This window comes from Sceloporus occidentalis, unplaced genomic scaffold (genome assembly GCF_023333645.1).
Source record: "Sceloporus occidentalis isolate IW3139 unplaced genomic scaffold, rSceOcc1.0.p SCAF_14, whole genome shotgun sequence".
Classification (NCBI taxonomy): domain Eukaryota; kingdom Metazoa; phylum Chordata; class Lepidosauria; order Squamata; family Phrynosomatidae; genus Sceloporus; species Sceloporus occidentalis.
The window spans coordinates 293,049-304,414 of NW_028316994.1; the positions used below are offsets into that span (position 1 = coordinate 293,049).

Consider the following 11,366-nt stretch of genomic DNA (forward strand, 5'->3'; position numbering starts at 1 on the left):
TTAAAGCTTTGCTCTAAAGCAGCAGAGTTACAGAGAATAGGCTGAAGACCCTGACAAACTCTCCAAGCCTTCTCACTCTTCTTCCACAGAAGTCTTCCCACTTCTTCAGGATCCAGCTGGCTCTTGTATCTTCACCCAAGACACCAGACAACTCAGTAGTCTTATATAAAAGATCTACTTTATTCTACTATATACAGCTCCAAAACTATCCAATACAACTCCTCACTACTATCCACTGCTACTACCCACAAAACACACTGGGATTCATAGTCATTATTATAGTCCTTGGATCATACCACCCACTCTTGTCAGTTTCCACCCAGTGGGCGTGTACAACCATTCTCATTGGTTCTCTTGTTTCTACCCAGAATTGATGATTTCATCATCTCAGCCTTGACCACTTAACAATTCTCAGGTGTGTTCAATTATCCACTTTGCACTTTTGTCCTTGGCATTCAGGACTTGCTAATTCCCTTACCTTTTACACCTGTGTGGCTCTTGATTGCTTCTGCTGAGTCATCCTGACTCTCACATACATGTTTTATTTCAATCACTGTATATCCCATGTTGCTTTTTCCTTAACAGTCAGAGATGATTTCAAAGGCATATATCAAAAACAGTCGCCTGTGTAGTCAACCAACAGGATTCTAGCCCAAGTACCTTTGTCATGAAATGGTAGAAGAGAGTAAATTTGGTAATTTCTAGATTTGGGAATAAGGCAAATAAAGTATGAGTTGTCTTCACATTGTATTATCCCAAGGACAGAAAAAAGTCTCAGTTTGGGGACAAGATCTTTAAAATTAAATTGAAGTGTACAATTATTCACAATAGATGGGACCAATCAATATTGTTTGTACAAATTGAATCTCAGCAGATAAACAAAGAATGAAAAAATGAAGATGAAAAATGAAACAGTTACTACAGAATTTATTCTTCTTGGCTTTGGGGATCTCCAAGAACTACGGTTTCTTCTCTTTGTGGTGTTTCTAACCATCTACATCATGACTATCACTGGAAATCTACTCATGGTAATACTAGTAGTGACTGATCATTACCTACACACACCCATGTATTTCTTCCTTGGAAATCTGTCTTGCTTAGAGATCTGCTACAGCACAACCATCCTTCCAAGACTGTTGGCCAGTTTTATAACAGATAACAAGCATGTTCCTTTCAATTACTGCATAATCCAGTTATGGAGTTTTTGCTTATTTAAAACAGCAGAATGCTATCTCTTGGCAGCAATGTCTTATGATCGCTTCCTGGCCGTATGTAAACCTCTGCATTATCCCACACTTATGAATACCAAGGTTTCCTTCCAGCTTATTGCTGGCTCTTGGATTTGTAGTTCTGTGGTAGACATGATACTGGTCATTTTTATATTGCAATTAAACTTCTGTGGCCACAATGTTATTGACCATTACTTTTGTGATTTCATTCCAATCATAAACTTGGGGTGTAATGATACATATCACGTGAAAATTGTATTAGCTGTTTTGGCTTCCATTAGCACCATCCCACAACTGACATTAACCATAACATCATATGGATACATCATTGCAGCCATACTTAGAATCCCATCTGTTATAGGGAGGAAAAAAGCTTTTTCTACTTGCTCTTCCCACCTCATAGTGGTAACAATGTTCTATGGAGCCATAATCACTGTATACACTATGCCAGACACTGATGGATTGAGGAAGGTGAAAAAGATCTTTGCTATTTTTTATACCATCCTAACACCTCTGCTCAACCCTCTTATATATAGCCTAAGGAATAATGAGGTGAAGGGAGCCCTGAGGAGAACAGCCAGTAAATGTACCATATGTATGAAAGTTCATCAAACTCCTTTTGTCAAACCACATGATGGAACTTAATTACATTATAAGGACAAGAAGACTTCATTCTGTGGACTAGTAAACAACGCTGAAAGTAACTATGCAGAAGACTAATAATAATGCCTATATGCTCTGGTGTGAGCTTCCTGTCATGAGATGCATACAAAACTGTGTAATGGTTGGAATATCTTTGTATGTCATTAAATACAAACATACCTCTTGGAATATGTTTGTATGTCATTAAATACAAGCTTACCTCAGTTCTTCGGGGTGAGGGCTCTTTCTTTTTGAGCTATCTGTAACTTATATGTTGTAAGATATATATATATATATATGTAGTGTGAAAAACTTTTCTTTCCATGAAAGTCAAGATTGAAAACTCCCTTTGATCATCTGCAAATACATAGTAAATATTTGTTGTGCAGTAAATTAACACAGAAGATAAGCATTATATGTCATGTATGGGGGGAGGTAGGCTCAAGTCTACAAAAGCTCATGTTACTAACATCTTTCTTTCAGTTAGGGGTGAAGCAGACCAGTGGCTTGGAGAGGCCTCTGGTTGCTCCAGACCTGGTCAGCCCCTGATTGATAAGGGACCGTGGCAACTGCACAGCCTTCTCTGAAAGTAGTCCATGGCTGTGGTCCTAAATTGGTCACCAGCAAAGAGTGGACTTTCCCCACTTCTTTTTCTGGTGGCCTGAGGCCTCAGAGCAGTTTCTGTCCACTCCAGCGGCATGCGTCGTCTGCATGCACCACTCCCGGAGTGGCCAGAAGCCGCTTTATTTGGCCTATCTACTTCAGGCTTTAGTCTCAAAGGTGCTACAAGATCACTTTGTGTACATATTTTCCAGACTAACACAGCTAGACCTTTGAATTCTACAATACAAAAAAGAAGACACTGTTTTTACTTTCAGGTCAACATGCATTGGCCTTTTTAAAAAAAATCAATAAATCATTCATTATTAAGTATCTTGAAATGTGTTCCAGTTTCTTCTGAAGTAGTTTGACAGTTCAAGGAGAGGTATTCACATTTGAAATGTAAGGCAGCATGATAGTTCCTTTTTTCATGTTGCCCTTTCCTATTATGTTCAATTTTCTCATCCAGTAAAGCATTGGTAGCTGTCAGCTTCATATACTCCTCTCCTATTTTGCATGTCATCTCCAGACTTTTAAATTAAAGCAGTAGTTACTGTAGGGTTTTTGTGTACTTTGTGTGTTTTGTTTTGCAGTTGGGCACAAAATGTGTAGGCAGGGAGAAAATTGCCCTTGGAAATGTAATGGAAATTTAAGCCATGCTATGCTTGTGGTGAACATTTCTAAGAACATGTTCATGTAAAAACCTCTGCAGAATCTTGAAGCATTCAAGTATTCTCGTAAAACAAAAATGATGTGCAGATCTGAAAGGTAGCCAAGGAGCACTTAGACTAATTTCCAGCCAAAGCAGGAATCTAGAACTAAATCATTCCTGAGAGACTGACATCAAACAATGGGGAGTAATTCCATCATATCTGACAGAAAATGTCTACAGCTGATGACTAGATGCAATTTATGATCCTACATTTTTAGCATGAAAAAGAGCATTGTTTTTTGTTTAGCTCATGACACCTTCCTTCCCCTTTTAAAAATATTTATGTTTCCTTTGTGCGCGTTAATCATTTTATGATGCTGGAAGTAAATAAATTAGCATGTAGTAGCACACACAAATACACACACATGGAAAGATAATGTAAGGATAATGAGAGATGCTGTGACCTTTATGGGCCCAGGATCAGCAGCAAAAAACTGATGTGGTCTAGTTGGCCATGGTGGAGGGAGTGTTAATGTGACTGACCAGATCCTTTAAGTATCATGTTATTTAGTTTTCTGAAGATCAGTGCAGGTACAAACATTTTCTTTAAAAAAGGAAAGAAATATATTTGCCTATTTTTCTTTCTGCTTCATTCTTAACTCTAGGAATGGAAATCATCCAATCAATTATCTAGGGGGAAACTAGAAAGGGTTGGAGAGCCACATGAGATATCATTCAAACATGGGCATGTTTAACAGCTAGGGATGATGTATGCTCCCCTTAAGAAATACCACTGCTCTTATCAAAAGCTCTTTAGCTTCACTAGAGATTTGTTGGAAGTCATGCAGTAGGAGACACTCCTCAAAGATGGATAATATTGTTGTTTAAACTGAATTTAAGCATGTCCCAAGAGGTTAATTAGGGCATGTGTGTCTGGTGATTGTTGCTTTCCTCTTAAGAAGTTACAGACCATATCACAAGCTCCAGGCATGAGGAAAAATCAACCACCATGATGCCAGCTGATCCAGGAGCTTTTTTGTATTAGAACTTTTATTGTAGTATTCCAAAAGAAATAACTCAGATATGAAATGAAAGACAAATTCTTCATCCTCACACGTTGCTGACTATAAATTAGAAAACAGAGCTGAGTGTTCTAAGGTTTCTTCTTCTAAGGTTGAATTCTAGATGACTTCAAATTTATTCCTGCCACTGTGACATAAAAGCAAGCAAAACCACTTTGGTGATAAGGCTTCAAAAAAGAACACTGCTCATATGCTTCTAGTCTTTTCACTGCAGCACTGGCTGTTTTACTCCACCAGCACTGTGACATGTCTTACTGTTTTTGTCACTGTCCTCTCTTTGTGTGTATGTGTGCCTTAGAGTCACTATAAGTGTGAAACTACTTGAAGTGCCTTCAAGTCACCTGTCAGCTTATAGTGGATGACCTCATGAATTTCATAGGGTTTTCTTATGTAAGAAATACTTAGAGGTGGTTTTGCTGGTTCCTTCTTCTGAAGTATAGCCTACAGTACCTCGTATTAGTGGTCTCCCATCCAAATACTATTCAGGGCTGACCTTGCTTAGCTTCAAAGATCCAGCCAGCATCTGGTACCTTCAGGGTATCTCTTTGTAAGCAAATTGATAAAACTGCCAAACCTTCTTCTGTGTTTATCCACTCAACCTAGAACTCTATCTAGATATAGGTAAATAAAAGTTCCTCTGTATTTTCAATTAATAATTTGAATTTGAAAAAACTGCTAGTGTTCCATGTGAACAAAATGTTGGTGTGAGATACTTAATAGGAAAATTTGTATCTGTAACTGCTGACTGTAACCAATGTTTGTCAATTAGTCAGACAGAAGCTAAATAATATGCAGAGATCATATAAATGGTGAACATGTTTGAATATACTTAACCCTTTCACGTTATTCATAAGAAGAGTCATACAATATATCACATTAAAAGGCAAAACATGATTGATTTGTGTGTAGCATGATTACTGACTCATATAAAATTTCAGTTCCACTTCCAACTATTTTGGTCGTCATGATACAAGATTGCATGACCTATAAAAACTAATTATAGTCTGTATTGTTTTGGATATATTGACAAAAATCCACAAGAAAATCTGAACTGGGGGAAAGAATAAGAGGGAATAATTAATTGTATTTAAAACAACAAATTAAATTGTTTGTGTTTATTGAGGGTGTTTGTTTTTATTTGCAAAAAATTGAGAGTGTGTTTTTAATTTGCAAAAATGATAACTGTCTTCCATTAGATTTCTTTTTTTAAAAAATGAAGCAACTGGAAGGAAGAAATGAAACCATCATCACAGAATTCATCCTTTTAGATTTTGGAGACTTACAGGAACTACAGATTCTTTTCTTTGTGGGATTCCTTGCAATATACGTCATGACTATAACTGGAAATCTTCTCATCATTGTACTAGTTGTGACTGATCACCATCTGCATACACCCATGTATTTCTTCCTTGGGAATCTGTCTTCCTTGGAGATCTGTTACAGTTCAACTATTGTTCCCAGAATGCTGGCCAGTTTTGCCACTGATGAACATCACGTTTCAGTAAATGGCTGCATTATGCAATCATGGGCTTTTGGTTTCCTGCTAGCATCAGAATGTTGTCTCTTGGCAGCAATGTCTTATGATCGCTGCTTGGCAGTATGTAGACCCCTGCATTATACTGCCCTCATGATTTCCAAGGTTTGTCTTCAACTGATGACTGGAACTATGTTTGGTGCTTTTGTGATTGACATGATCTTGTTAATTTTTATCATGCAGTTACGCTTCTGTGGCTACAATAAGATCGATCATTTCTTTTGTGATTTCATCCCACTTGCGAATGTTGCCTGTAGTGATGCACATGAGGTTAAACTTCTGCTACTTATTCTCACTTCCATATGGACCCTGCCACTATTCAGTCTGACAGTGGTATCATATGGATGCATCATTACTGCCATTTTAAGAATCCCATCCACTGTAGGGAGGCAAAAAGCCTTTTCTACCTGCTCCTCTCATCTCATTGTGGTGACCATTTTCTATGGAACCATTATCATTGTGTACATTTTGCAAGGCAGCAAGAATATGAAAGAACTAAATAAGGTCTTTTCTGTCTTTTACACCATTCTGACACCTCTGATCAATCCTCTCATCTACAGCCTCAGGAACAAAGAGGTTAAGGAAGCCCTTAAAAGAACAATCTCCAAATGTGTTGTCTGCTTGACTCTCAAATGAGCTCTTCTTAAGCTCATTTTATAACACCTTCTCCCATATTAGAGACAAGAAGGTACCTTTATGTTAGTCAGTCATTTATTATATTTGACTAAAAGCCATTACAAATTAAAAAAAACCCAATAAAATCCAGTAAAATTATACATACATATATGTACATGTACATCCTTACAAAAACAAACACAGATTAGGGAATCCCCTGCACTATCTATAGCAACTTCTTTCAAATAACCAGCATAAATATTTTAGCAGCTTTAGCAAATAATGCTATTTTGTGTGTAAGATATGGATCACAGTCAGAAAGTAAACAGCATAGTTTTTTTATAAGCTTTCTCACAATGTAAGGAAGCCAAAATCTGTCCCAAGTACCTTTTCTAGCATTTTTGATAAATGTGGAATAGAGTAAGTAATGTGAAGCATCCTCTACCTCTCTTACACTAGAAGTGAAGCGCCTTAAATTTCTCAGAACATTTCTGCATCTGCCATCCAAGATAGACACTGGCATAGCTTGATAATGTAGTTCGATAAATGTAATTCACAGAGAGGCAAAGGTAAGTGGGACTGGAATTTTCCTTGAAGTCAAGAATTACAAGGCAGATACATTAAACTCTAACTGGAAACAAAACTGTAATGCTCACAGCACTGAATTTTTTATTTGGAGATCAGAAAATACCCAGTAATTTATTTAATACAAACTTTTTTTTTTAAAAAAGAAGAAAAATAAATACAATTCCTTTACCACTTAAAGCATTTTGTAACATTCATTCTCACTGATGGATATACTTGGCAAAAATAGACAAAAAACCTAAGCATAATAAGAGTTGCAGCCGTAGTTAAATATGCATCTTGTACCAAGAAAATCTTGAGTGAACCATATGGGAAAAAAAAAAAAACTCCTACAAAATGGAATAGAAAGTTGCTATGAGAAAAGATGGTCATTCAAATATTCTCAACCCTGACTGTCAAGTGATTTGAAGATTATGTTTGGAAATAAAAATACATAAATAAATACATAAATCAACCAATTTCCTTATTTAAATTTTTATTTTGTTTTATGCTTTACCTGGGGATGGAGGCAAAAGGTGATTCTATACTGGCTACTTAATCTGGGGTCAGCCCAGAGCATTCTGCCCAGGAGTGGTCCCAGGCTAAGCACAATGGCAACCACATGCACCAAGCTGAATTCAATGTAACTTTGCATTGTTGTGCATGTGCATGTGGGCCAGCCAGGTCAACACTGCCTTGACCCCACTGGCCCATCTCACTAAGTGCCACCACTCTCTCATGGACAGGAGCTCCCTGTGAGAGTCTGCCTGGTGCACCATCACTTCTGGGGAGGTCTGAATAGAGCAGTCAGAGCATATACAGCCAGCCAGCCATATCCACGGATTCCTTACCCACAGGTTCAAGCATCCGCGGCTTGAAAATATTTTAAAAATATATAAATTCTGAAAAGCAAACCACACTTTTGCCATTTTATGTAAGGGTGACCATTTTACTATCCATTATATTTAATAGGACTTGAGCTTCCACAGGTTTTGGTATTCATGGGGGGGGGGGGCTGGAATCAAAACCCATTGGATACCAAGGGCCCACTGTAATCAATAAGGAGGAGGTTGATCCATCCTGTCCTCATTGAGCACATGGGCATCCCATTCTGATCTCAGTAGATGTGTTAGCATACTGGGCAGGCAGTCATGGGTAGCAGTTTGGATGATGAGGAAACACCACCACTGCCAAAGGATATCCATCCCCTTCCCTGAAGGGGACTGGTGCAGTTCTTGGCATGAGAACAACTGGCTTGGTGAAGTAGAGCCAGTCTAACAGTCCACACAGTCAAAAGATCTGTAGGCACTCTGGATTCCCCCCCCCCCCAACTTTGGGGCAAAGAAAGGAAGCCATGGATTCTCCCTGGAAGTAGCTTTATGTCATGGAGACTTCCAGCACCAATGTCTGGATGAGTGCAGCATATTTCACCAGTGTAGACAAGACCTAATTCACAGTTTAGTTAGACACAATCTGGTGAAGAAGTAAGAACCACCTGAGATGTTAGAGGAGCAGAGAGGTAAGCGTCTTCAACAGTTATGGACAGTTTAGATCATGGGAAGAAATGCCAAACTTGTCTTATGAAAAGCTCCTTGGCTACGCTTGAAATTCCTGGTGTTCATGCATGAGGAAATATTCCTCAAAGAAATACTCATCAGTGCTTTTCCCCCCACCAGAAATCTTAAACATATCCCAAGAGGTTAATTAGGAGATGAACATCTCCTGCTTCCTTCTTTCAGGTTAAATTATTACACAATCCATATAAACCTTGAGCAAGAGGAACAATTAGCCATTGCAATTGTGACTAGTCCAGAACATGACAGGGGAACATTCATACCATAACTTTAAAAGTATGAAATTCAGAAATGAAGCAGCTTCTTCGGACAAGTTCTAAGCCCAGAAATGCTCCTGACTAGCAGCCAGAAAGCACAGGTGAGTGTCCCTAATTCTCTGCTGCCTTTTATAACAGATTAATTCATAATTATCTCCACCACCTTGACATAAATGTAAAGAGGGTTAATTGCAAAAAGGACCACACTTCTACACACATTTTTTTTGTAAGTGTAGAAGTGACTGCTTCATGCCATCTGCTCTGTGAAATGTCCAGTAATACTCATTACAACTGAATACTTTTAGACAGCTGTCTAAAAGATCCAGAGAACAGAGCTTCTGTTTTGATTTTTAAGCAATGTTGGACTTAAACAAGTACTGTAGAAACAGTTCTTTATTCATTCCTCTGAGAGTTTACACCTAAAATTCCTGTTAATGATACAGATTTGTAGCATTCCACTGTAAGGACAGCAAAGAGTAATCCCATCCTTAAACAATAAATTTAGAGAAAAATTAAATGCAGGGGTGATATATGTCTTTTATGTTTAATATTTTGTAATTAATTAATTAATTAATAATTAATTTATCAATCTGTATAAATAAATGATATCTTTGTTAGGGTTCAAACAGACGGGCCAGGAAGCGTGGTCTGTGGCTGCATCAGTGATAATTGTGCCAGGGCTGTGGCAACTGTACATGCCGTGCCCGGATCTGGTCTGCCACTGTGCTTTTGAACTGGGCCAGCAAAAGAAGCAGTATTCTACCGTTTCTTTTTGGCCCAGTTCTTCTGCAAAGAGGTGGACGTGGCATGACTTCTGGTCACATTCTGGGTGTGTGGCATGTAAACACCGCACCCCCAATGCAGCCCAGAACCAGCACTTTGGGCCCATTTGTTTCTGGCTTTAAAAAGTAAATTCAGAGAAAAATTATTTGCAGGGATGAGATTTATTGTTACAGATGTAAGGCTTATATCAAAACTTTTAAAAAAATTCTTCAGGCTTTCCATAAAATGGTTATCTCATATATATTTACATTCTGTATGTAATAGCACTATGTATAATATGGTCATTGTTTTTTATAACATTTGGGACATGTCAGGTTTTGTCACATTTCCCTTCAGTTTTTGGGTTATAAGAGAGGCACCAGCAGCTGAAAGTGAAAGCAATGGGAAGTGCAGCCACAGATTTCAGAGTGAGTCACCCACATATTAAAACGTAGGTCTCTGCCAAGAGAGGCACAAAGGTATTGCCAGTCAACTGTAATTATTATTTAGAGGCACAGTAAAACAACCCTGAAATTTAATTTTATTTACACTAATAGTGTTATGCTTTTCATTAGATTAAAAACAACCATGGAGAAAATGGAGAGAAGAAATGAGACCACCACTCCAGAATTCATCCTTTTAGGATTTGGAGATCTCCAGGAACTACAGTTTCTTCTCTTTGTGGTGTTTCTAATTATCTATATTGCGACTATGGCTGGAAATATCCTCATTGTTATCCTAGTTGTGACTGATCCACACTTACACACCCCCATGTATTTCTTCCTTGCAAATCTGTCTTGTTTGGAGAGTTGTTACTGCTCAACTATCATTCCAAGAATGCTAGTCAGTTTTTTAACTGGTAACAACCATGTTTCTGTGAATGGCTGCATTGTTCAGTTATGGGTTTTTGGTTTCTTAATAGCGTCGGAATGCTATCTCCTGACAGCAATGTCTTATGACCGCTACTTAGCAATATGTAAACCTCTGCATTACTCAGTCCTTATGAATTTCAAAGTTTGTCTCCAGCTGATCTCAGGTTCCTTTTTTGGCAGTTTTGTGATAAACCTGATCTTATTACTGTTTGTACTGCAGTTACATTTCTGTGGCCACAGTGTTATTGATCATTTCTTTTGTGATTTCATTCCAATAGCCAATGTTGCCTGCAGTGATGCACATCAGATAAAACTTTTATCAGTCCTTCTAACATCCATCTGCACCCTACCACTTTTCAGTATAACAATAGCATCATATGGATTTATCATTATTGCCATTCTTGGAATCCCATCCACAACTGGGAGGCAAAAAGCCTTCTCTACTTGCTCTTCTCATCTCATTGTGGTGACCATTTTCTATGGAACTCTCATCATCGTGTACATTCTGCCAGACAGCAATGGACTGCGGGAGCTGAAAAAACTCTTCTCTGTTTTTTACACCATTCTCACACCTCTGATCAATCCTCTCATTTATAGTCTAAGAAACAATGAAGTAAAGGTGGCACTCAGGAAAGCAGCTTCCAAATATGCTGCTTGCAAACATTTTGACTGAACTCTTTTTAATTCGTCTGACAACAAAGCCACTGTAAAGACAAAGTCCCAAATACTATAAAGAAATATTTGGTCAGTTTTGAATCTTAATGGCCTAAAACCAGTTGTTCATCTCAGCTAAAACAGCCCCATTATATCATCAGCAGCATAGTAAGTCCATACCGATGCAAGTTCAACTGATTCAAGTGGTTTACTTTGGTTGGGACTAACATTGGGATTTTCATCTCCAGGTCTGGATAATATTGTAAGCAAAACATAATTTACTCATTAAATATATTTTGATACTGGGGTTCTCATTTCTTGGCAAAATT

At 38.0% G+C, this 11,366-nt stretch overlaps 3 protein-coding genes across 3 annotated transcripts; all 3 read left to right on the forward strand.

Annotated features, from left to right (window-relative positions):
* The first annotated feature begins 890 nt into the window (after positions 1–890).
* On the forward strand, positions 891–1,874 carry LOC149303362 (olfactory receptor 6B1-like). Its single transcript, XM_089480659.1, has one exon. It carries the CDS (start codon positions 894–896, stop codon positions 1,872–1,874), a length of 981 nt encoding a protein of 326 aa, XP_089336785.1. The 5' UTR covers positions 891–893.
* Positions 1,875–5,418: 3,544 nt separating this feature from the next.
* Positions 5,419–6,375, forward strand: LOC149303363 (olfactory receptor 11A1-like). The gene has a single exon (XM_089480660.1). The coding sequence runs from the start codon at positions 5,419–5,421 to the stop codon at positions 6,373–6,375; it is 957 nt and encodes a 318-aa protein (XP_089336786.1).
* A 3,724-nt stretch (positions 6,376–10,099) lies between these two features.
* Positions 10,100–11,056, forward strand: LOC149303364 (olfactory receptor 11A1-like). Its single transcript, XM_089480661.1, has one exon. It carries the CDS (start codon positions 10,100–10,102, stop codon positions 11,054–11,056), a length of 957 nt encoding a protein of 318 aa, XP_089336787.1.
* The last annotated feature ends 310 nt before the right edge of the window (positions 11,057–11,366 follow it).

Bases quoted from the DNA above. Each gene is read 5' to 3' on its own strand.
- LOC149303364 (XM_089480661.1), top strand. From the start codon at position 10,100: ATGGAGAAAATGGAGAGAAGAAATGAGACCACCACTCCAGAATTCATC.
- LOC149303362 (XM_089480659.1), top strand. From the start codon at position 894: ATGAAGATGAAAAATGAAACAGTTACTACAGAATTTATTCTTCTTGGC.
- LOC149303363 (XM_089480660.1), top strand. From the start codon at position 5,419: ATGAAGCAACTGGAAGGAAGAAATGAAACCATCATCACAGAATTCATC.